Source organism: Podarcis raffonei, chromosome 16, assembly GCF_027172205.1.
Source record: "Podarcis raffonei isolate rPodRaf1 chromosome 16, rPodRaf1.pri, whole genome shotgun sequence".
Taxonomy (NCBI): domain Eukaryota; kingdom Metazoa; phylum Chordata; class Lepidosauria; order Squamata; family Lacertidae; genus Podarcis; species Podarcis raffonei.
The window spans coordinates 12,219,865-12,244,520 of NC_070617.1; the positions used below are offsets into that span (position 1 = coordinate 12,219,865).

The following is a 24,656-nucleotide window of genomic DNA, read 5'->3' on the forward strand; positions in this document are numbered from 1 at the left end:
ATTTTTCAGTTCTGCTAGTATTAAGAGGCATAGACTGAAAAGATTCCATGGTGGTGTCTCTTGATGATAGGAAACTTATGAAAACAATTGTGGGGGACAGAAACAGTTCAGGCCTATAGCTTTAGATTTGGGGGTGCAGAAAAAGATAAAGGCAGGGTTCTGCCCCACCTTATCTGAATAACCAGCCTTCCCTGACTTTAAGTAAACCATTGGCATTTCCCCCAAACATGGGTAAATATTTGCAGTTATTTTCATTACTAATGCAGGTAACCCTTCAGTATTTATTTAAAAGCCTTTTTAAAAAAAAAAAAAGGCAAAGGAGATGCAGCCCATCTTACTGGTCGCTCCCAAATATGGCTCCTTCAAAGGTATCTGACTTTTGGGCTACATTTATGGTCAATTCCGGGCAGTGGGTGTAGATGTAGGACAAAGCAGCAACTGTATGCTTGCCTGCCCCACTACAGGGCAGTTGAACTCTTGCACTGTTACAATAAGAACTCCTACAGCAGAATTTAACAAGAAGCGTGTAAGAAATAAAAGGGGAAGCCTCGAAATGAATCATCCTGAGTCTGGAAAACATGAGCTGTTGGTGCAAGAAAGTTGTTGACAATCGAATACGCTCCCACCCCCATCAGACACAGTGACTCACGTTCTGCATTTCACCCCATTGGTGTCCTGCCAGTGACAGCAACCGTGTCACCCTCTTTTGAGTATCAGGGAGCCTGTTGGTTTAACGGGTGGCAATCCAAGCTAAGCAAACCATTGATGCTGTTTGAAATCAACCCCCATCATCCTAGACCATGGGCTAAGCTGGCAAGGAATGATGGGAGTTGCAGTCCAGCAACACCCAGGGAACCAAGGTTGAACAACACAGGTGTAAAGCGTTTGTTGTCTCTAGTCAAATAGTTAAGAACTCAGCCTATAGCTGCTCACAGAAATGTTTAGCTCAGGGACAGGAAACCTGCAATCCTCCAGATGTTGCTAGACTCCCAGTTCCCACCATCCCTGACCACTGGTCATGTTGGCTTGGGCTGATGGGAGCTGGAGCCCCACATTTAGAAGGCCGCAGCTTCCCCATCCGTTTTTAGTTCAAATGTGAGGGTCTAGTGCGCGCTGACCTCTAGATGCTGTAATTAAGGCGGGACAGAACAGGAGAGGCTACCCTCCTGGGCCCAGGGAATTGATCAGATACATTAAAGGGCTTTTTTCTCTGTCCCCCACAAGACCCCACTTCTTTCATAGGTGGTGACAAAAAGAAAACAAATGCGGGCAGAGAGGCTTAAATCTCTGTGCAGTCCAGCCCCCTCCTTGGTCATCACATCCATCATTTGATGAGTAAGGAGGGGGTGAAAACCTGCCTCCTCTGCATGCAGCTGTGGAGGGGTGGGTAGTTTTAGAAGCCACACCTTTCTGCGTAAGCAAACAGTTCAAACTTGGAAGTCCCCGATTAAAGTATGGCTGGAATGGGGAACCTTTGGCCCTTCAGAAGCTGTTGGACTACAACTCCCATCATCCATGACCAATAGGCCACGTTGACTGGCATTCATGGGAATTGGGAGTCCAACAATATGTCAAGGGCCACAGGATCCTTATTCGTGAAGTATGCCATTAGACAAATCCACAGAATGGTCATAGGGAAGTCAAGTCTTCTCTCATCCTCAGGCTAATTATGCCCCTAACCAAAGAATATAAACAGGCAGCCCATAGCTGGGCAATGAAAACTGGAGGAATTTAGAAAGGAAAGCACATCAATCCCCCTTATAGACCTGGCAGGCTGGAGAGAACCCAGACCACTTAGACAGATAAATTGCTACAGTGTTATTGGGCGTTTGGCCATCCTTCAAGATTCCTGGAAGATTAGGCACCCCCCGCAAGCCCCAGAGGTCCTTTAAGGTGCCTTAAAAATCAAGCTACTATTTTCCTTATGCAGAGTCTGGCAAAGGGCAAGGAACATGTCCTTGTTTAATGCAAGAGTAAGGCCAAAGTTGACACTATTTCCTGGCTCATGTCAACATTTCCACAGCCCTTAATATTAAGTTCTTAGGCAACACTTCAGTGAAATCTCAGAAGTCAAAGAGTTAAGATTTCCACTAATTGAGACATGTATTTCAGCGCCATATAGGACTAAGGGGTGACTCATTCCCTTTTCCTGGATACTCCACTGTCACTCACCACCCCAGACATGCACCATTCTGTGGTCACTGAGCACACTCAGATCTCATTCATCGAGCTGAGGATATTTTTCAATTTTTGGTCCCTTTACAAACCTGCATTTCCCAAGCCTGCCTTCCCTTTGTGTGTGGACAGTACTTTTTTTCTAAAAAAATGTTTCGGGGTACTCTCATTTTGACTCAAGAAAATCACCATTTTATAGTTCAAATCAGGAAAAATAAATACAGCAAATGAACAAAAGTACAAAGATTCACAAAATGTTTAGGGGTATGCGTACCCCTGCGTTCCCCCAGAAAAAAAGCACTGTGTGTGGATGGTATTGTTTTGGTCAAGTTTGGAGAATGAGCTTGCAATAAAACAGCCTATGGACTTTACGCCAAGTACACACAGACCTAACTGCTATTACAGTGGTACCTGGGGTTAAGTACTTAATTCATTCCGGAGGCCCGTTCTTAACCTGAAACTGTTCTTAACCTGAAGCACCACTTTAGCTAATGGGACCTCCTGCTGCCGCCACGACACCGGAGCATGATTTCTATTCTCATCCTGAAGCAAAGTTCTTAATCCGAGGTACTATTTCTGGGTTAGCAGAGTCTGTAACCTGAATCATACATAACCCTAGGTACCACTATAGTCTAGTTCAGAGATGGGGAGCCCGTGGTCTGCCATTGTTAGCTTTCCCACTCCAATTAGTCCCAGCCAGCATGGACAATCAATAGGAATGTTTGTTTGCTCCCACAAGAGGCAGTGATGGCCACCAACTCGGGGAGTGTTTAAAACAAGGGTTAGACAAATTCACAGACGGAAAAGTGACTGATGGCTACTAGCCACAATGGCTATATTCTTCCTCTACTGCTGGAGGCAGCATGCCTCTGAATGCCAGTTGCAAATGGGGAGAGTTGATGCCATACTCGGGTCCTGCTGGCGGGCTGCGCATTGGAACAACTGGCTGGCCATTGTGAGAACAGAACCCTAGACAAGATCAAGTTTGTGATCTGGTTTGAAGAAGAATTAAGATGTCCACAGGAAGGTATTGAAGAAATCACGCTACCAGAGACCATCTATGCTTGGAAAAGCCAAAGGCCTTGTGCAGACATGACTGCAGAAGCCACCTTTGATTGCCTGCTACGGGTGAGAGTGCCAGCATGCACATGCTCAGACCAGAACCTTGACATGAACGGAGGCGACTCGGGAAGCCAAGGCCACTAACTTTGCTTTTTTATTGGATGTGCAGCAGACGACAAAAAAAATGCAGCCTCACAGCCAAAAGAAACCAGACAAATGAACGAGTGATGCGCTTTCTCCACGCCACAGCCATCGGCAAAGATAATTAAAAACTTGGGAGGGGGAGCGGGGAGGGAAAGAAGAGAGCAGCTCACAAATGGGAATAACTGCTGAGTGGCAGAGCGATGGGGCCACAATGACTGAGAGGCCACGCCCTGTGCTGGCAGGGTGCTTGATGTGAGCACACACGCATGTATATGTGCGAGAGAGACTAACACACCGCTCAACTGTACAAGTCTCTGCCTCTGACAGAGGGGGTGGGGGCGCCCTTGGACTGCGTTGCCAGCATCCAGAAGTCCCAGCTGCCCTTTTCAACAGGGGAAGAAGGGAGGGCGCAGAGTCAAAATCATCACCGAATTGCGATCAAACCAACATCCATGAGCTTCTGGATTTTCTGAGCAATGACGGGATTCTTCAAGTGTCTGTGGGAAAGGAAAAGAGGAGAGTTGTGTCAAGTCAGGACCTTTGCCCCCACCGTGAGGCTGAACCATGGGATGGGAGAAACTGGCAGCCCTCCAGGTGTTGCTGGACTTCAACTCCCATCAGCCCCAGCCAGCGTGGTCAAATGTCAGGAGTGACGGGAGCTATAGTCCTGCCACACCTGGTTCCCTCTCCCTGCCATGGTGGGACCCTTTTATCAGCATCAAGGCAAGGTTTCACTGCAAGCAACTGACCAGAGGGTTTCAGAGGCCACAGGGCAGCAAGGTGCAACTGGGCACTGCACTGTCAAAGCGAACACACATGTTTAGTCCAGTGTTTCACAAACTTGGGTCTCCAGCTGTTTTTGGACTACAATTCCCATCATCCCTGACCATTGGTCCTACTAGCTAGGGATGATGGGAGTTGTAGTCCCAAATAAACTGGAGTCCCAAGTTTAGGAAACCTTGGTCTAGTCTTTATGGGTGCGTTCTTCAAAGCTTACCTCCACATCATTTTTTATGCTGAAAAAGCCCCCCTCGGCTTATACTCAAGTGAGGGTCCTTTCGGGCTGCTCCTTCCCCCTCCTCCGCCTTTGCTGCTGGTGGCAGCGGAAGAACAAGCAGCCCGAAAGCACCCAGGTTTGTGGTGTGGTAAACCGGCTTATACTCGAGTCAATAAGTTTTCCCAGTTTTTTGTGGTAGAATTAGGTGCCTCGGCTTATATTTGGGTTGGCTTATACTGGAGTATATACGGGTATTATGTTTATATCTCAACTCCCCCCCCCCCGCCCCGCAATGCCAAAGGACCTCAAAGTGGTGTACATAGATTTCCCCTCCCCATTTTATCCCTAGTGTCTCCCTGTGAGTTAGGCTGGGAGACAGTGACTGACCCTGAGTGACACAGCAAGCTTCATGAATCCAGGTTCTAATCTGACACATTGTTTGTTGGTTAACTTGTTGCCCTGCAGATACTGCTGAACTACAAAAGTCCCATGAGCATCTGGCCAGCATGGCCAATGGCTGGGGATGATGGGAGTTTTTGTTCAGCAGCATCTGGAGGGTCAAAGGTCAGCCACCCCAGCAAGACACTGTCTGCACATCTTCTCTCTCAACGTCTCTACTTCTCATGTCTCTCATGGCACCACACTCCAAATCTCAGAAACTTTTAACATGTCTGAACGTTTAAGAAGTTCTCAACTGAATCCAGAACAGAAGCATGCAAAATCAGAATAAATGCAAAACAATTGGCCTACATGCTGATCTGTGCTTATTGCTAGACTGCTAAGTGCTCTGTGTCTTTAGTGGCCTTCAACGTCAAACATTCCACTTATCAACTAGAACTTCACTGCCTGTGAAGACAACATGAGGTGGACCAGCACTTCATCTGAGCCACCACACAGGCTATGTTAAGAGCCATCACACTACCATCCACACTGGTGCTTTCTCCCTGCCCTCACTTACTCGCTTAGGGCTTGTGGGTCTTTCTGCATCTGTTCAAGGATCAGCCTCATGGCCGGGTCACTCATGATCTGCTGCACCTCTGGGTCGGCCATGGCACGGCGCTTCACATCCTCAGGGTTGTCATTGCGGTTGTACTGGGACATGAGGCATCGCTGGTAGCCCTCTGTAGCTTCCTGTAGGAAATAGGCAGGACCACGAGGGCACGTCAAGATGGGTGTTTCCCCGCCCTCCTCCCTTGAATATCTTCACACTAGCAAAATTCTTATTTCTCTGCATTGTTTTTGGCTACACGGCTTCAAGGCGTGATGGAGGGAAAGTTATTCACCACTACCCCCTTGTGGGCCGTGAAAATTTTAAAGATAGATTCTGCGTAACGATTGCAACAACCTTCCTGGTGCCCCCTAGAGGCTGCTGGACCGCAACTCCCTTCATGCCTTTACCACTGGGACCACGCTGGCTGGGGATGATGGGAGTTCAGCACCAGCTGAAGGGCACCAGGTTGGGGGAGGCAAAAATAGAATCCCCTCCATCCCCAAATTATACCTGAACATTTCTGAATCACCCAATGAGATTGATGGAAAGTAGATTTAGGATACAAGAACATACTTCATAGAATGCATTATTAATTTGTGGGATTCACTGCCACCTGATGTGGTGATAGCCCTTGTCTTAAAATAGGATTTTTAAAAATCAGGGAGGCCAATTAACAGCTATTAGCCACAATGGCTAAATGTAAACTTCATGTTCCGAGGCACTGTATCTCTGAATACCACTTTTTTTTTGGGGGGGGGGAGGGAGAAACAGCGTGTGCCCTGCTTGTGGATCTCCCAGAACATCTGGTTGGCCCCTGTAGGAAACAAGAAGCTGGACCACACGAATCTTTGCTGTGTCCTAGAAGGCCTGTTACGTTCTTAGCAAAAACAGATGGGACAGATGAAGCGTGTACAGGTAGGAGGAAAGAAATAAGCCAATTTGCAGAAAGTTCAGAAACACCCCATTTCCAGGAGAACTGATACCCCCCCCTTGAAGGCTGGACTTCACTGGAAAGGCCCTTCCTTCATGACCATGACGAGGTCAGTTTTAATTCCTCCCCACTTGCTATTACCTGTGTTTAAGGGAAGCTCTTTCCCATTTCTCTGCCACAGCTGTATATGCAGCAAGTGCTCACCTTGCAGTTGGAGTCCAGCTCAAGGGCTTTCTGGTAGACATCCATGGCTTTGGTATAATCTTTCATTGCTTCCAGTGCTGCTGCCTTGCGTGTGTAGCCTTTGACTGCAAGCCAAGAGCAAAAGTCATCAAACTTTTGAACTTATTTGCATCTTTTATCCTATTCCTTCATATATCTCAGTTTGAGTCACCCCACCCCCTTTGTTTATTCAAGCCCCTTGTCCCAATTAAGTGCTCTTGCCCCTCTCAGCCCAGATACTGCCTGGTGTTATCTTGAAACAAGGTGCACCCCCCTCACAGTGGGATTTTGCAGATAACTGGCTGCTAACCCTAAACCAACTCTCCAACCATCCCTTAAGCTGCATAACCCCAAGCCCTTGCCTGACGACCTGTTCTTGCCTTTAACCTTCCCAAATCACTTCCTTCCAATTGACATATTCATGTACTTACTGAATGTGGGTTCCAGGCAGATACATTCTTCACAGTCCTGTGGAAGGAAGAGAAGCTGCTTTAAAAATTGATTTTTCAGGAATGAGCGCAAGGCTCATCTGTTTCTTCTCCAGCCATTCCCAGTCAGAAAAGCCTTCTCTCCATTTGCACCCCCGGGTGCTTATGCCTCTGCTATCAGACTGCCAAGTTTGGGAATGGGAAGGTGGGCAGATGGGATGGAGGTAAGAACAATCCATCTCTACTGTTCCTAACCATGGAACCACACTGGGGGCCTAATTAGTCTGCCTAAGTGTGGGATTACCTTCAATTCCAGCAGGCTAGTGGTACCAAAGAATCAGAGATCACCTTCAGAACACCTCCCTGGAGAGGACTATAAAGCTACCAAAACCACATGGATTATCCTGAACCACCTACGGCTGTTTGTGGGTAGATTACAGGCACAACATTAGCTAGGCCTTGTGCCAAGACCTCTGAGCTTATTTCAAGCAGTTGCTTGCAAAGCAGCGATAGGGAACCTGTGGCCTTCCAAGAATTGCTGGATTCAAACTCCTATAAGTCACAGGGAGACTGGTCAGGGATGATGAAAGTTCTAGTCCATGACCATCTGGGGGACCAGAGGTTCCCTATCCTTGCTCCTAAGCCTAGTTCACATAAGTGGCAGATGAGGTGGCAAATTTGGGTCTGAACTTCAGATTGCAAAGGTCCTCCTTATAAAAGAGCTCACTGCAAAGAGAAAAGAAGCTGGACACCAACAATGTGGTTTCTTCCATGGCCAGATTACCTCAGCAGCTAGGAGTGTTTCTTGCCAGTTTCAGCTGGTCCACCAGCTATGGCTGTTGCTGCGTGGAAATAGCCTTACCATTGGTGACCTGCCCACCTGGCAAAAGTTGGCCTGTGGTAGGTAAGAGTCTGGCTCACTGACTGAATTCAGTCCCCCACTTCTGGTGAAGACAATAGTAAGCATGATGGACTAATGGTTTGGCTCCATACCAAGGCAGCCTCCTATGCCTAGACCTAAAGTTTCTCTTAACTTCTGCGTTGAATTGTCTGCCACAGAGCTCCCAGCCTTGTAGAGGATTTGGGGTGAAATTTAAAGGGGCACATGTGCTGTGCAATGGGAGTGTGTTGTGAGACACAACCAACAGTCCCCTATATTTGGCAGAGGAAGGAAGATACAGGCAGAAAAGCCCCTTTCCAGGAAGTGTGCCCACCAAAACTAATCTAACACTGAGGAACCCAATGAGCTTCTGGTAAGAGCCCTTTCTCCCCAGAACAGAATTTGCACAACACTGGCCTAGGATCCTGACCTTTACTGCTAACTGGAACTCCAGCAATTTGGTGTAACAGGCAGCTCTGTTGCTGTACAGTTTGGCATCGTTGGGGTTGCGTTTGATGGCTTCTGTGTAGTGTTTCATTGCTTGTGGATAGTCCCCTGCGAGGGAAGAAGAATCATTAGCTCATATAGAGGTTTTTTGAAAGATCCAAATTCTCCACACATTATTTCAATAATCCTTACGAAGGACTGATTAGGCACAGCTAAGTGTGAACTCCATGCTGAGAGACAGTTGACATTCCCTCCATTTCCAACGTTTAGGCTGTGTGTGCAATTTCATGCCTAGCCAAAAAATAGCACCACCCGCGGAAAAGAGGGAGCTATTGGCAGGCCTGGCAGAACCAACAAGTTTGCAGAAGAACAAAAACATTCTAAATGTTTGTATTGATAATAATGTTAACTATAACCTAAAGAAGGGAAATCCCCAAAGGCAGCCTAATAAAGACTGGCCATACCATGGAATTCTGAACGGCTGGGGAACCAAAATGGAAAGGCAGGTGGGGCAAGGAATGGAATAGAGGTCCTGATTGATTGCTCCTGTTAACTTCTCTAGCTAGGAAGGGATGCTGCTTTCCAGCTCTGCTTCCTGGAGGCAATGGGTTAGCTACTGTGGGGAAGCAGGATGCAGGACTAGATGCAGCAAGGCTTTTCTTGTGTCAATAACCATGTTAAGGTAGGTTAGCATTATCAACCCCATATTGTAGATTGGAGAGGGGGCAGTGTTGGGAGAAAGGAGGCTTATCTAAACCCACTTTCTGAGTTTATGGCCAGATGTGACTTGGGGATCTTACAAAGTCTGCACATTCTTTACCAAAACATCAACTACGAAGGGAGGTCTGGTTCACCAAAGTAAGACTTTTGTTGAATTTTATACCATTCTAACTGGAACGGTATTACTTGCTTTTATAGCGGTTTTTATTGATTGTTATACCTGTACATTATATGAAAGAAATTTTATACAGTGACAAGCAAAATACATTAGTTACATGGCTTAATATACTCTCAGTTCAACACATGCCCTTACAGAAACTCATGTCACTATGGACAGGATAGTTAGGCATCTGGGCCTATTTCTTCTGCAAAAATCGATCACTCAGCTACTCTCGCCAGTATTTCCAAGACAGTCTCTGCAATTAACAAGGAGCCCCCTGCTTTTTGCAGTGGCTACCTCTCAGTACACGGAACAACAATGGACTTGCAAGCACAATCCCTTACCTTTCTGAAAACACTCATTGCCTTTGTTTTTCTCTTCCAGAGCAAGATCAGGATTTATATAGGCGACTCTTTCTTGCTCTTTCAAGATTTTCTCAGCCTGAAACAGAAAGTGAGCTTGAACAGTCCTGTCAGATCTGAGGCAGCAGATTTATGGAGCAGCTAAGCCTTATTGCGTGGATTCAAGGTGTCAGTGCTATTGGAAAATTTGGAGAGAGGGTCCCTATCCTTCCCCAGCAACCCTAACCTAAGAAGACTGATAGCCAACCTTTCAACTGTAAGCAACAGCACACCATATTATCATGGCAGCTTACACACCACCTAACTAAATGAAACAACTTTTGACTAGTCAGAGGACTGCATATAAAGGGGGCAGGGGCAAATGAGTCTCCTGAGAGACTTCAGTAATTCAGCCACATCAATCCTGATATGGCCATAGTTCAGGGGATGTGCGGAAGAACCTCCTCATCAAATCTCAAAGAAGTAAAGGAGAATGTGTTCCTAAGGAACTGGCACTGAAGCCACATAGGGCTTTAAAATGGTCACAATCACCCTGGATGTGAATGAATAGCCAGTGCTAACACCCAGGGTCATAGCCAACTATGTTAAATTAAAGTAGAACCACTGAAATTAATAGGTCAGTCAGGGTAGACCAAGGGTTCCCAGATGCTGGTCTGTGGACCACCAGTGGCCCACAAGCTCCAGTCAGGTAGTCCACAGCATGTCTATGGGTTCGATTTTGAAGATGGGAGGCAGCACATTCACTGCATTAAGTATGGTATTCATTTTGATTATTGTAAAAAAAAAATTGCTACTTTTGATTCTTACATTGTATTTTATTGTATTACAATTTGAATTCTATGAAATTCAAACTGCAATACAGTAAAATACTGCAAAAAAGCTCTAAAAAGACAATTAAAAATCAACAGCATTTAGCACAGCACATTGCAACAGGCAAAGAAAGCATTGCACAGCCCACCAAAGCTATTAGCAATTTTCAAACGGATAGTGGGGTAAAAAGTTTGGGAATGACTGGCGTTGACAATACTGAACTAGATGGACTAAGCCACCTGATTTTAGCATAGGGAAGCACCAGCAGAGACTATGGAGAGGGGTCAGAGTTTGGTGGTAGAAGACATACTGTGCGTGCTGAAGGTCCTAGGTTCAATCCCTGGCATCTCCATTTAAAAGGACCAGCTAGGAGGTGAAATGACAGATACGTGCCTGGCGAGCCACTGTCACAGTAAATACTAAGCCAGCTAGACAAATAGTTGAAACCGATAGAAGGCAACTTCCTATACTTCAAATGTGGTGCCACAGCTCAGTGCTGGAACATATTCTTTCCATGCAGGTGGTCCCAATTTGGTGCCCAGCATCTTCAGTCAAAAAGGAGCAGATAGCAAGAGATGGGAGAGACCCCTCTCTGTGCTCAAGACACCGGGGAGAGCTGCTGCCAATCAGCTTAGACAATTCTGAACAAGGCAGACCAATGCATGGCTGGGAAAAACAGGAGGGCCAGAACTGCATGGGGGAGCCAGAGTTTGCAGGTTCAGCTGGATTATCTAGGGGGTGAGGAGGGTGGATGCTGCTGGATTCCCAACTCCCATCAACCCTAGCCAGCAGGGGTTGGTCAGGGATAATGAGATTTGTAGGCCAGCCACATCAGGAATGGGAGAGGTTTCCCAAGCCCAAGCTATAGCAAAGCTCTTGCAAACAAACACTTGCCTGTTGACACTTTTTCAGTACATCCGGAGTCCGGTGTTCAGCCAGAGACTTGTTGTAAAACTGAATGGCTTCCTTGTACTTTTCCTCCTTGAAGTAGGAATTGCCAATCCGGGCATAAGCTCTATGTTCAAGAGAACAAGCCATGGAATGAGCTGCTGGAAAGCATCCAATAGGTGAAGAACCCTGACCCATGATTCCCAGGAGGCTTTGTTGCAGGGGAAGGGCAGGGGCATGCAGGACAAAGACAAATCCCATGCTAAGGGATGCTAGGAGAAATAAACTTTATATGCATCTATGTTGCGACCACATTTTGAATACTGTGTACAGTTCTTGCTACTGCTTCTTAAGGATACTGTAAACACAAAAAAGAAAAGGAAGAGAAGGAAAGAAAAGAAAAAAGGAAAAAAGAGAGAGAAAAAAGGGGGCAACCAAAATGGATCAGATGTATAAAATTCTGCACTATGTGGAAGAAGTAAATAGAAAGTCTTCTCCCTCTCATAGTACTAAAAACCCAGGGTGGATTATCCAGTGAAGGTTATTGGAAGGAGATTCAGGATAGGCAAAAAGAAGTACATCTTAGAATAATAGAATTTCAGAGCAATGCAGAACTCTTTTGCTTAACATGGGGCTGAAACCCATGACCCTGATATTAAGAGTCTCATGCTCTATCAACTGAGCTATCCCTCATCATGTCTTCACATATGTTAAATGATGGAGTTTGGCTATGACAAGATGTGGTGATAGTTGCCAACTTGGATGGCTTTGAAAGGGGATGAGACAAATTCAAGGAAGGAATTAAGCTATCAAGGGCTACCAGTGGCTGAGAGGGCTATTGCACTCAGCTCTGCTTGGGGGCCTTCTGGTTGGCCATTGTGGAAAACAGGCTCCTGCTGGGTCAGGCCAAACGTCTATCTAGTCCAGCCATCTTCTTACATTTATGTTAGGCAGGCTAGGCAGGGTAGTGATTTTATAGCCCAGCAGAATCTAGGTCACACAGCATCATGCAATAGAGTACATTTCAAGCCGTCATGACTCAAGTTTCCATTCAGCTCATGCATAAAGCTTTATTCAGTCAGCAGTCAGGTCTCATTAGTTCAGGGGTGGGAGACCTGTTGCCCTCCAGATACTCTTAGACCACAATTGTCATCATCCCTAACCTGTGGTCACACCGGCTGGGGCTGAAACAAGTCGGAGTCCAACAACTTCTAGAGGGTCACAGGTTCTCCACATCTCTCACCCCTGCATTAGCTCAACGTCTTAAATTAAGCAGCCACGTTTTTAAAAAATCAAATGCTCTACCACATGGCTCAGTGGTGGGTGGAGGGAAAGTGGGCAGAGCAAAAAATGTGAATGCCACTCACTTGGCAATCTGCCGGTAATCCTCCCGGTTCTCGCGTCCCACTTCAATGGCCTGCTCACACAGTTCCCGGCACTTGTTGTAGTCCCCCTTCTCAAAATACACCGCTACAGGAAAAGGAAGGGGAAAGACACAGTCGTGAGCCCCTGATTTCCCAAGACTGGGTGAGCTACAAACGAAGACCTCTGGCTGGGAAATCCATAGCTTCTGTCTAGTTTTATTTATTATGAAAATAAAATTTATGCGGCGTTTGGCCTGCTTTCAAGCTATCAGTTCAGGCCTCTGGCAAGAGCAAGCCATCTCTTCAACATTTCGCTCCTAATCTTTGTCAGAGCAAGTTGTTCATTCCGAGCTATCCATGGTCCCACAACCTTCAACCAGCCTTAACTCCAGCCTCACTGCTTTCTCTGTTAGTACCCAGGAATGGACCAGTGCACGACAATGACCAAACATATGGGGGGACACAGGGTTCCCACCCCTGGTTTAAAGGAACCTTACTGACCTGGTTCAACTCCAGCCCACGCTAAGCTTTGTTTTTTGCCATTTTAAACCTACCATGAGGCTGTTCATGCACCTCAGCTCTGCCTAGGATGGGAAGAATGATGCCCCACAATCTCACCTGCTTGGTTAGTGATGTATGTCATATTGGTTGGATCCAGCTCCTTTGCCTTGTCATAATGCTTCAGGGCTACCTCAAAATCTTTCTTCTTATAAGCCTCATTCCCCAGTTCTTTTTCCTTAAGAGCCTGAAAGGCAACAGACACTCAACTTAAGAACTGGTATTGCAGAATGGCAAGACATAATTCAGCCAAAAAATCTCCACCTTGCCAGAGACAGCATTTCTTACGTGTAAGTGTAAATGTATTTCAAGGATGGCCATTTGAACCTGCCCAGTGTTTGAGATCAGTTGAGACCCTGAAAAACCACACCCCTCACCCCAACTTCAGGTGTTAGGTGTGCAGCTACCAGAGAGCTTTATGGTTCTGGCATCCCAGCTGTGGAATACCCCCCATAACAGATCTGCTTGTTACAGACATCAATATATTTTGTGGGCCTGGTGAAAGCTGCAGCATTCCTTTAATGAGGATATTTTGATACTGCCACATTTTTCTGATAATGGATTTCTGATGTATTTTAGTACCATTATTTATCAATTACATTCCCATTCCATCCAGTGGCTGACATTCTGGGCAGTTCACCAAAACAGCATAGGGTTCTTTTGAACCAAGTTATACTCAAAGTAGACCCACTGAAGTTCATGGACCTAAATTTGCCATGTTGATTAATTTCACTGGGTCACGTTAGACCTAATCTGTAAGATATAAGAGTAAAGGTAAAAAAAAGGTAAAGGACCCCTGGACGGTTAAGTCCAGTCAAACTATAGGGTTGCTGTGCTCATCTCACTTTCAGGCCAAGGGAACCGGCATTTGTCCACAGCCAGCTTTCTGGGTCACTGGCCAGCATGACTAAAGTGCTTCTGGCGCAACGGAACACAGTGACGGAAACCAGAGCGTATAGAAACGCCGTTTACCTTCCCACTGCAGCAGTACCTATTTATCTATTTGCACTGGAGTGCTTTCAAACTGCTAGGCTGGCAGGAGCTGGGACAGAGCAACAGGAGCCCACCCTGTTGTGGTGATCGGCAAGCCCAAGAGGCTCAGTGGTTTAGACCGCAGCGCCACCCGCTCCCTTAAGTACGAGTTTTTGATTACTGTGTATTAATTTTGATTTTATGTACCCTTGGTATTTTGTATGGTATGTTTAATAAGACCTGTGATAAGATGACAGCTATAAAAAAGCTTTTAAGAAAAGGTAGCCAGTCAATATATCTTCTGAATAAGGTACATAGTGCTGAGACTGAGCACTCTACTGTTGCAGCCAAGTCTCCTGGGCGAGCCAGTACCTGCTTCTTATTCTCCGGCAGATCTTCCTCCATGGGTTCTGGCTTGGGCTCCTTCTTGGGGGGTGGCGGAGGGGGTGGAGACATCGCTTCGTCCTCATCATCTGCACTGGCCAAGTCAACTCCAAGTAGCACCCCAAGGGTTGTCATCACCCGCGGGTCCTTTAGTTTCCTGTCACGAAGGCAGGCACAAAATGGGTCATGAAGAAATGCAGCTTGGTGGATTAAGTGCTTGAGACCCGAGGTTGCAACCCATGTTGGTCTGGCTCAGAACAGACCCACTGAAATCAATGACTGATGCAGGTCCATTCATTTTAATTAGACTACTCTGAATAAGATATAGGTGGATGTAGCCCCCAGGATCTAGTTCTGCGCAAGTCAGTGTCAGACTCCATTTTCTAACTGTAAGGCTATTGAATACTCCAGCAGCTTTGAGGGTTAGCTATGTTTCTGTGATTTTTCTGAAATGGACCAAGTCCATCAATTTTATGAAAGACTGTCTTAAAAGACACCCTGTTTAAGGCTCTTTGAGGTTTTTGCTACAAACTTCCCATGAAACTGAAGATCCTTGTGCTGAACGCCACCCACATTAACTCAATTTCCAATACTATGCACGAAGCAGGTTTTTTTCCTGGTTGCTGCCAGACTTCAAGCACATTAAAAAAGTAAATATGAACCCTTAGTTAGAAATTTAGAGGTGCTCCTGGATCTAGCTCTCTCATTTGAACTACAACACCATCCATACTGGCTCTCAATAATTTTTCATTCCAGCAGACTTTTAATATACCAGGTTGAAGACATTCTGCTGAACACTATGTTTTACCTGAAATGCCTAAGTTATATTTTTACTTCTGCTATATTCTACTATTGTGATTTAAATATTTCTTAAGCTGCCTTGCATAATTCCTATATCCTGGAATTCCTTTTAATGGTGTTCCCTTCAAGCGGTACAGGTGCCATGACAACCTCAAACTGCCTTTCTGTCAAGTACACAAAATTATTAACTGTGATAGTTAAATTATATCCACACATACAAAAGCAATGTTATCTGTGAATGCCAAAATACTGGTGATGAGAAGCAGGATAAGACAATCACCACCAAGCCCCGCTTATGAGCTCCCAGGAACATTTAGCAAGCTGTGAGATAGAATTCTGGGCCTGATGAGTCTTGGGCATGACTTGGAAAGACAATCCTACAGCATACAATTCCCAACTCTCACTCCAGGCACTTACGCCCCCAGGTCTGAAGGCTTGTTGCGGAGCTGCTCAATCAGTTCTCTGTAGCTCGGATCACTGAGCAAGCCTCTTGTGCGGGGATCACTCTCCAGCTTCTGATAAAGGTTGGGCAAGTTGAAAGGGTTCATGAGATTCCGTTCTGAAGGATGACCAGGGCAGGGGAGAGAAGAAAGGCATTATCAGTTTTGAGTGACACACAGCAGCATTCTTGACAACAGGGCCTTCCCTGCCCTCCACCATCTGTAAGCTCTGGGAAAACCCAGGGGGAAGATTACGTCATGGAAGGTGTGAGGTTCCTGCTGCCACATGCCCACATTATTCACATCTTTCAACAGCTAGACTGTGTGGAAAAAGCAGCGCTGCTGAATACCTGTGGTCCCCGAGCTAAGGAAACACAGAAAGCCCAGTCCTACAGTTCTGACTCACACTAATGAGACTGAAGCCCAGCTATCTGCAAGATCTAAATTCCTTCTGGAATAGGTGCCTGCACCCACTGCAGGTCTTGGAGATAGCCTGTAGCTATCTTATCCATGCAATCTAGGGAAGTCTTTGCCAACCTGGCACCCTCCATGACAGTGTTGGCTAGGGCTGGTGGAAGCTGTAGTTCAAAACATCTGGAGGGCACCAGGTTAAAGAAGGCTTTGATAAGGAAAGAGAAGCACTCCCTCTTTCCTTCATCTTGAGTGAGTTCAGCTGGTGGAGCAAATGCATTAGGTGTTCTCACAGCATCAGGCACTGAAGACCTGTAGCTTCATGATTTTCTGTCAAGTAAAAGGGTATTGGGGTGTTTGGTTGTGCTACGGATGCACCATGATGTTTCTTCTCTCTGCGCTCCTCCTAGCAGTCATTCCTCCTCTGGTCACTGCTATGGATGCCCGATCTGTCGGTCTCCAGAAATTCTGTGTCACTCAAGAGCTCTCTCCCTTTTTGTGGTTTCCAGAAACTGGTATTCAGAAACGTTACTGTCTCCAACTGTGCAGGCAGAACCTAGCCATCATGACTAGAAGCCTCGGATAGCCCTCTCTGCCATGAATTTGTCCAGTTCACTTTTAAACCCACCTAGGTTGTGGCCATCACTGCCTCCTATGATTATGCGTTCCATAGTTTAACTACACACAACATAGTACTTTTATTATTTGTCCTGAATCTTCTAACATTCAACTTCAAGGGATTTCCACAAATTCTAGTTCTGAGAGAGGGAGAAAAACTTTTCTCTAGCCAATTTCTCCATGCCATGCATAATTTGATAAACTTCTATCATGCCGCCTCTTGTCTTTAAACTAGGAAGTCCCAACACTACAACTTTTCTTCATGGAGGAGTTGCTCCATCCCCTTATTTGGGGATGTCCTTTTGTAACTCTACAATATCCTTTTTGCAGCGAGGCCACCAGAATGGTACACAGTACAGTTATGCTCTTATGCTGGGCATTTGAAAAGCTACAATTTAAACTGTATTTTAACCCGTATTTTAATTAACTGGTTTTTTTTTGTTTTTGTTTCCCCCCACCCCAATTATGTTTTATTGGTGTTAGCCGCCCTGAGCCCGGTTCTGGCCAGGGAGGGCGGGGTATAAATAATTTATTATTATTATTTATTACATCAAATCATTTTAAGATCCAACAGTCTTCAAAGCTCAGCTGTGTCGCTTAAGCTCTCCCAACTCAGATCTGTTTCCAGACAGATGTCAAGTGGGGCTCTCACAACTGACAGGCAACCACCAAGAAAACCTTCATGACTTCACTGGAAAAGCATGTGCCATCACGACATGGCCCTCTTATCAATAGTCAAATCCAGCTATATGTGTATTTGATGCTCTTCAGTTTTATTATTGAAATCTGCACCACAACCCCTGTACCAAAGCCATTTCCCTTTTTGGTACAGGGTACAGGCAGGGAAGGTTACTGCAATCAGTTGTCCTGTAGTTATGAAGCTTCATCAGCGTGGATCCCCTTACGCCAGCTTTCCCCAACCTGCTGCCCTCTAGATGTCAGGAGTCTCCAACTCCCATCAGCCTCAGCCAGCATGGCCAGTGATCAAGGCTAATGAGAGCTGCAGTCCAATAAAACCTGGAGGGCAGCAAGGTTGGGGAACGCTGCCTTTCCTAGGGCAATTTATCCAATTCTTTGTCATGGGATAATTTCTCAAACTTCCATGTCACGTTAGCCACAGAACTAGTTCATGTACGCAAGTCTTAAGAGATAAGGAAGGAAGCAGATCAGGTTGTGGCTTCCATCACCTGCATGCCTGGACTCCATGTTTTGCAGCCCTTCCTTCAACTGTGCGTTGCCTGGCTCATGTTTCAGCCCTTCTGCATATGTCTTCTTGGCCTCTTCAAAGCGGTTCAGAAATTCCAAAGCAGCTGCCTTTCGGGAATAGCCCTGAGAAGAGAAGAAGAGCAGCAGGTCAGCAATACGGTATGAGACAAGGCAGAGCAGCCAATATATCAGTCTTCCAAAACTCACAGACATGAAGGACTATACAGAACTCTAGTTCACCCATGCATTGAAGGCAGCCACTTGCCTATGTCAACTACCAGTTGTTGCAAACCAATCCAACAGTTGCAAGGAAGAACCTCCTTTAGCCTGCAGACCTTGCATATGCAACGGTGGTGCATGACACACTGCAGTGTGGTGCAGTAGGTTAGACCTGGGTTCAAATCCCTACTCAGCCATGGAAATCACTGGGTGACATCAAGCCAGTTACTTATCTCTCAGTCTGACCTACCTCAGGATAGGGGTGGGGGAGAGCAATTTATGCTACCCTGAGTGCCTTAGAAGGATAAAAATGCAGTAGGAACTTCAATAATGATTTTTTAAATTTTGTTACTGACTTATAGTGGCTCCCCAAAATTCCATTCAAATGAGAATCTTACCCAACCCTGCCTGAAGATGCTGAGGACTGGACCTTTTACATGCAGAGGACATGCTTTACCACTGAGCTACACAGTGCTTCCCCAGCGCACACACACAGCTGGAAGAAAATGCTACGCCTGAACTGTAGTGACTTCATTGCCAGGCATTTAATGCCCACTTCTCTCTTGTTCCTTGTGAAGTGAGGGAGGGCAAAGCCTTGGGGCTCTCATTCTGGAATCACAAGTCCACCAAACAGAATAATGGTGTATGACAAGTATGGGGAAACCTTCACCCTCCATACATTGCTGAACTACAACTCCCATTGCCCTTGGCCTTGCTTGCTGGGGCTGATGGGAGTTGACAGTTCAGTAACATCTGAAGAGCCAAAAGGTTTCTCACACCTGGTGTATGGAATGGGCATTTCCCCACAGCTGTGCCATGTCTCCTTGGCTAGAAGGGGGTTCCCCACCTTGCCCCACTCTGGCTTCAGTTCAATTGTCTTGCAAGCGTCTTCCAGGGCTTTCTGATATTCGCCTTTCTTGGCATAAGCAGCAGACCGATTGCTGTACAGCACATGATTGGCAGAATCCAATTTGATGGCCTCCGAGTAGTGCTTGATAGCTTCTGCCGTGTTGCCTGAGCTCAGGGCTTTGTTACCCTTCTCTTTCAATTCATTCACCTGGTGGGAATTAAAAAAGAAGTCAAAAGCTTGCTGAGGATTCCGTGCACTAGTAACCCAGAAAAAGAACCTATTGCTCCAGTGAACTACTTCTTACCAAACTCGGAGCATCTCAGAGTAAATGCCCCGATTCTGACTCCCAGTTGCTATAACCTTGAATTGAGGCATTTTTGGTAAAAATTGGAGTTTGATGGTCAGGAAGCAAAAGGCCCTCCTCTCTTCAGCAGACTTTTTTCAGATTTTTTTTTTTGGGGGGGGGGTAAGTTTCTGGCCTCTAAGTTTATTGCACACCTATTTTCAGCTACTTACTCAAGGAAAACACACAACTTATAGTAATAATACATCAATGCAATTTTTACGTCTCTAATTGCAATCCTAGCAAAAGCACTATAAGGTAGGTCAGCATTACTTATCCCCCTCCTCTCAAGCTTTCCAGCTCCTTCTGTGGGATACAGGGTTAGCAAAAGCACCTGACTTTGGAATGGTTTGCCTAGTGTGATTTTGCCTTTTTACATTTGATTGATGCTTTATGGCATTTTTGTACAGTGGTACCTCGGGTTAAGAACTTAATTCGTTCTGGAGGTCCGTTCTTAACCTGAAACTGTTTTTAACCTGAGATACCACTTTAGCTAATGGGGCCTCCCGCTGCCTCCGCCGCGTGATTTCTGTTCTCATCCTGAAGCAAAGTTCTTAACCCGAGGTACTGGGTTAGTGGAGTCTGTAACCTGAAGCGTCTGTAACCCGAGGTACCACTGTATTTTGTTTTAATATGCTGTTCACCACTTTGGCAGAAAGCAGCATATAAAGAGTAGGGGGTGGAATCGCAGACGGAGGGGCTGAGGGTGGCTTGTGAGTTAAGGGCAGATGCAATATGTGAACTAAGGAATTCCACATTTTGTAGCTCAGTCTCTTAACCTCTTAGCCACTAAGCAGGGACAGGGAGAAAATGGATCACAATCAACTGGCCGAGTTTCCCATTCCCAACTGCTTAACAATAGCAACAACAAATTACTTTCCCACCTAAATTAGATTGCTGAAATTAAGGAAGTACTGAACACAAATCCCAAGACTTGGAATGTGTTCAGAGGCACCCTGCTCCTTAACTCTTATTCTGTATCTTTTGTACTTGACCAGGCATAGGAAAACCTGGCCCTCCAGCTGTTTTGAGACTACAATTCCCATCATCCCTGACCACTGGTCATGTTAGCTAGGGATGGTGGTAGTTGTAGTCCCAAAACATCTGGAGGGCTGAGTTTGCCTATGCCTGTACTTGACTCTCATTGGTAGATCCTGGGAATGCGGTTTTGTTTTTTTAAAAAGACCTCCAAGTCTGCCTACCTCAGATTATAGCAACTGTAAGAAATAAACAGACTTCAGCTAATGAAATCTGTACAGTGTGGCAACAGTTGTGAAGTGGTTCAGGTTTAGGTTTCTTGTACTCTAAATATCTGCAATAAGACACCAATTCTCAACCATCACTTCCGGATAGAAGTCAGTTGTTGGGTATTCCATTTTACAAGGCTCTACAATCAACCTGGCTGAATTTAGCTGCCAGGGCTTATGTTGCACAGGACTGCATTCAAATATGCATCTCTATAGGTTATGTTGCACTTCTTTGCAGTTTTATATGACACAGAAAGTGTTTCACCCTCTTTTGCTTACAAGTGGGCGTACTTTTCTTCTTACGAGTGACAGCTGTGAGACACTTCTTTCCCAACCTGAAGGTGAGTAAGTTGGCCAAAGCTGCTGCAAGATATTCCCAGCGACTGTTTCCCTCTAGAAAGAAATGACGTGAGCCTGAGGGACAGGCCCCCAGGTATGAGTCACCGCCTCCACAGGTAGCCAAGGGAGTTGAAACTGCAGCATCCGCAGCCCAAATGAATTAGCAGCCCACCATCTGCTGATGCAAATAGAATGTTGTCCCTGCTGTGTCCAAGGCTGCTCCTAAGGGGGACAGGAAGCTGGAGGCAGCTCCCTCTGAATCACGGCTCTATTCAGATAGGGGTTGCTTGCTGAAATTACAGACAGCCAAGGGGAAAACAATCTCCACTTAGCAGCATTAATTTGGGACAAAACGTTCAGGCTACACATGTAAGGATTTTATAGCTCTTTCAGTCTTAGAGACACAGCTGTACAATAAAACACAGCAATATGTCACATGCAGAAAGGGCACAAATTGGCAGGCAAGGCATGGAGGTGGTAAACTTTCTCTAGAAGAAGCATATTACCCTACAGCCACACACCAAACATTTAGGAGGGACAGTGGGGAGAGAAAGAAAGCTGAGGCCAGTATTGTGAAGTGATGCAGGTGGACTACAGCCAGGTTGCCATGGTATAACCTTGGCAGATTCACCTAAACACTCGGCGCAACGGGCTCTGTTTTTCACCTGCCAGTGTGGAATCACCACCTTGCTAAGCTTGAGGCCTGTTTTGTTGAAGATTACTTTCTTCCTATACCCATTTTCACAGACAAAAGACACACTTAACAATTTGGAATGGGGAGGCAGCTCCTATGTCAGGAAGTGAGCTGGCACCATAGCTCAGTGGTATACCACATGCTTTGCAAGCAAAATGCTTTAGGTTTACAGTAGTTCCAATTTAAAAGGCTCTTTGCTAAGAAGACTGAGAAAGACCTTAGTGCAACAGTTGCTAGTCACAGGAACTGCCTTATGAAGAATCAGGCTGTTGGTCCATCTAACTCAGGACTGTCTACACTGTCTAGGAGTGCCTCTCTAGGCAAAAGCCATTCCCAGCCCCTACTGGGAGATGTGCGGGTCTGAACCTAGGACCTATTGGATACAAAGAACGGGTCTCTACTGTTGACCACTGCCATCACTCCCAAGTGTGACAGCAATTCCTACCTCAAAAGTTTCCTTCTAGCAGGTGCCGAACATGCTGCAACATGCAGGCTGTGATAGGCTCAGAAGGCTCCTTTGGAAAACAAACAGGCTTTTAAAAAGCTGCAATGCCCCACTGATCCTTGCTCAGCCTAACTTTTTGCTTCATCTCACAAGGGTTATAAAGCTGCATCCGCACCTAAAGCACTTCACTCAGAAAACTGCCATCAACTTGCTCATGCTACCAAAACTATACAATTCTCCTAGAAATATAGGAAGCTGCCTTTACTGGATCAGAACATTGGTCCATCTAGCTCAGCATTGTCTACACAGACTGAAAGGTCTCCAGCTTTACACCATTCCAACTTCCAAGACCTACCTAGAGATACCAGGAATTACAGCTGGGATCTTGTACCAACAGAGTAAGAGCTACATTAAGCTACAGTCCTTTGCCTAGTTCCAACGGTTCCACACATACTGTCACCATGTGGCCCTAAAGCTACTCTACAGATTCCTGCAAGATTATTCCTACCGCAATCCAGGCCTTAGGAATCACAACCCCTAGTGGAGCTTGCATAAATATTAAAGATCAAATTTCCAAAATGAGGTAGAGCTTTTGGCATTTGTGCTATTTTAATTGCATGCTCCATAACAGGCTACCCTATCAACCAAAATCCATCAGGTTGCTACATCTTATTCAAGATGTCTGTCAGACACCACTTCCCTCATGGGCTCCACCTCAAAGACTATGTCCCAGGACTGAGGAGGAAGGTGAGGATTTCAGCTTGGGAGGGGAATACTGTGGCGAGGAACAGTGCAGAGTAGGAAATGGGGATTACCTGAGAAGCAGTACTAGCTGCATTGGTGTGGGGCATAGCTTGAGGGGTAGGTTTTAGAAATAAACTTATGCACATAAATTACCTGTGGTGGTTCAAGAGTCCACTCATAGTAGATCCACACCATACATTTAAAGCACACCCAATGCACATTTAAAACTCATGACTTCTCCCAAAGAATCCTGGGAATCGTAGTTTGTTAGAGATGCTGCAAGCTGTAGTTCTGTGAAGGGAAAAGCTTTCTCTTTGGAGAAAGTCATTAAGTTTTGAATGTATGGTATGGCACAGTCTTCAAACCATCACAGATTACGTATTAATATAAGTTTTTTCCTACAAAACCGAGCTCGCAAACCATGCTGCAAGGAGCCTCGCCTCAAGCTCTAACTCTGTAGCCACCTTTTTAATGGTCTATCGTTCTCATGACCTCTTTGATGATACAGACCTTAATCCCCATCCTCCAATGACATTATTGGTTCAATGACCCCTGCAATCAAGGGTTATATACATTTTATTAAATTAATAAATCAAGCTTCTTGCGATCCCTCACAGTAATCTAGTTCCTCTGCCCCACACACTACTGAATCCACCAGCCCCACAAAGCCTGCCATTCAGCCCTCCAATTCATATGCCACGGCCCCTTCCCCCTAGCCCTGCCTTGATACCCCAGGACCCCTAATTCGGATGTAGCCCCATCACACTACAGTATGTATTTTCTGAAAGCCCCTCCATGATGTCTGGCACAGAGCCCATAAACCTTCCCCACTTCAGACCTTACAAGCCTAGCCTTCCCCCCCAGACCCCCTTCCCCATCTCAGATCTTCACACGAGGCCTTGCAGAGCCCTTTATTTCTTTATCCCTTCAGGACCTTCGCAGTTCAGCCACCACCCCCCCCGCGCCTCTCGCAGAAGGCCCATTATGAGGAGGTAGTCTTGCTCCCTTCAAGATCCCCTCATGACCTGACCCACGAAGGATTCCCATAATGCTTTGCACAGGTATAGCCGCCCCCTCTTCGCAATCATCCCGTCAAAAACTACCCGAGACCCCCTTCCCATTCCTAACACCCCCCTCAGTCCTTCCCATGATCCTTTGCCCCGACCACTTTTTCAAAAAGAAACCCCCTCTCCCGTCAGAACCCCTTTCCCCCCATAATGCCTTGCAAAAAATAATCTCAGCAGCACCTCACACCACATTTTCTCCCTCTCTCCCCTTCCCGAGACCCCCTCTAGGACCGCCACCTTCCCATGAGCCTTTGCGGTTGCTAAAAAGCTCCAGCCACTTCGCCCACCTTCTCCATGGCGCCGGCCAAGTCTCCCGCGCCACCGCTGCCGCTTCTAGTTAAGCCTTTCCTCCTTCCTGCGCCCGCCTTTCCTTTTTCCCACCAGCCTTCTGGAACCTGCTAGAACCCTCCAGTCCCCGCCCCTGCCTTCTTATTGGATCCCGCCTGGCGCGAGGCCGCGCCCGCTACCCCCCTCATAGGGCGAAGGGGGAAAGGCGGGGTCTCTCCCTGATAGAATATCCGTCCTCGGCACGCGCTATTGGCCCCAACGTTTGACAGGCCCGAGCGGGGCGGGGCTTGATAACGGCAATTGGTGTGCGTCGCTGTGTCATTTGGCAAGCGGCTGCCTCGTTCCTCTGGAACGTCCCGCCTTCGGGTTTCATTGATCAAAGCTGCGCTGCGCTCCTATTGGGTAGACTGTGAGTTGGAACGTCACCACAGACTGCGCCCATTGGCTGG

At 46.3% G+C, this 24,656-nt stretch overlaps 1 protein-coding gene across 1 annotated transcript; it reads right to left on the minus strand.

Moving 5' to 3' along the window:
* Nucleotides 1-3,368: 3,368 nt before the first annotated feature.
* STIP1 (stress induced phosphoprotein 1) lies at nucleotides 3,369-24,330 on the minus strand. Its single transcript, XM_053368565.1, has 14 exons — nucleotides 24,207-24,330; nucleotides 19,038-19,247; nucleotides 17,953-18,094; nucleotides 15,714-15,855; nucleotides 14,484-14,652; nucleotides 13,200-13,326; nucleotides 12,585-12,687; nucleotides 11,224-11,344; nucleotides 9,502-9,598; nucleotides 8,261-8,385; nucleotides 6,954-6,990; nucleotides 6,505-6,608; nucleotides 5,337-5,509; nucleotides 3,369-3,878 (listed from the first exon to the last, which is right to left on the minus strand). The coding sequence occupies exons 1-14, from the start codon at nucleotides 24,213-24,215 to the stop codon at nucleotides 3,806-3,808; spliced, it is 1,632 nt and encodes a 543-aa protein (XP_053224540.1). The 5' UTR covers nucleotides 24,216-24,330; the 3' UTR covers nucleotides 3,369-3,805.
* Nucleotides 24,331-24,656: the final 326 nt, after the last annotated feature.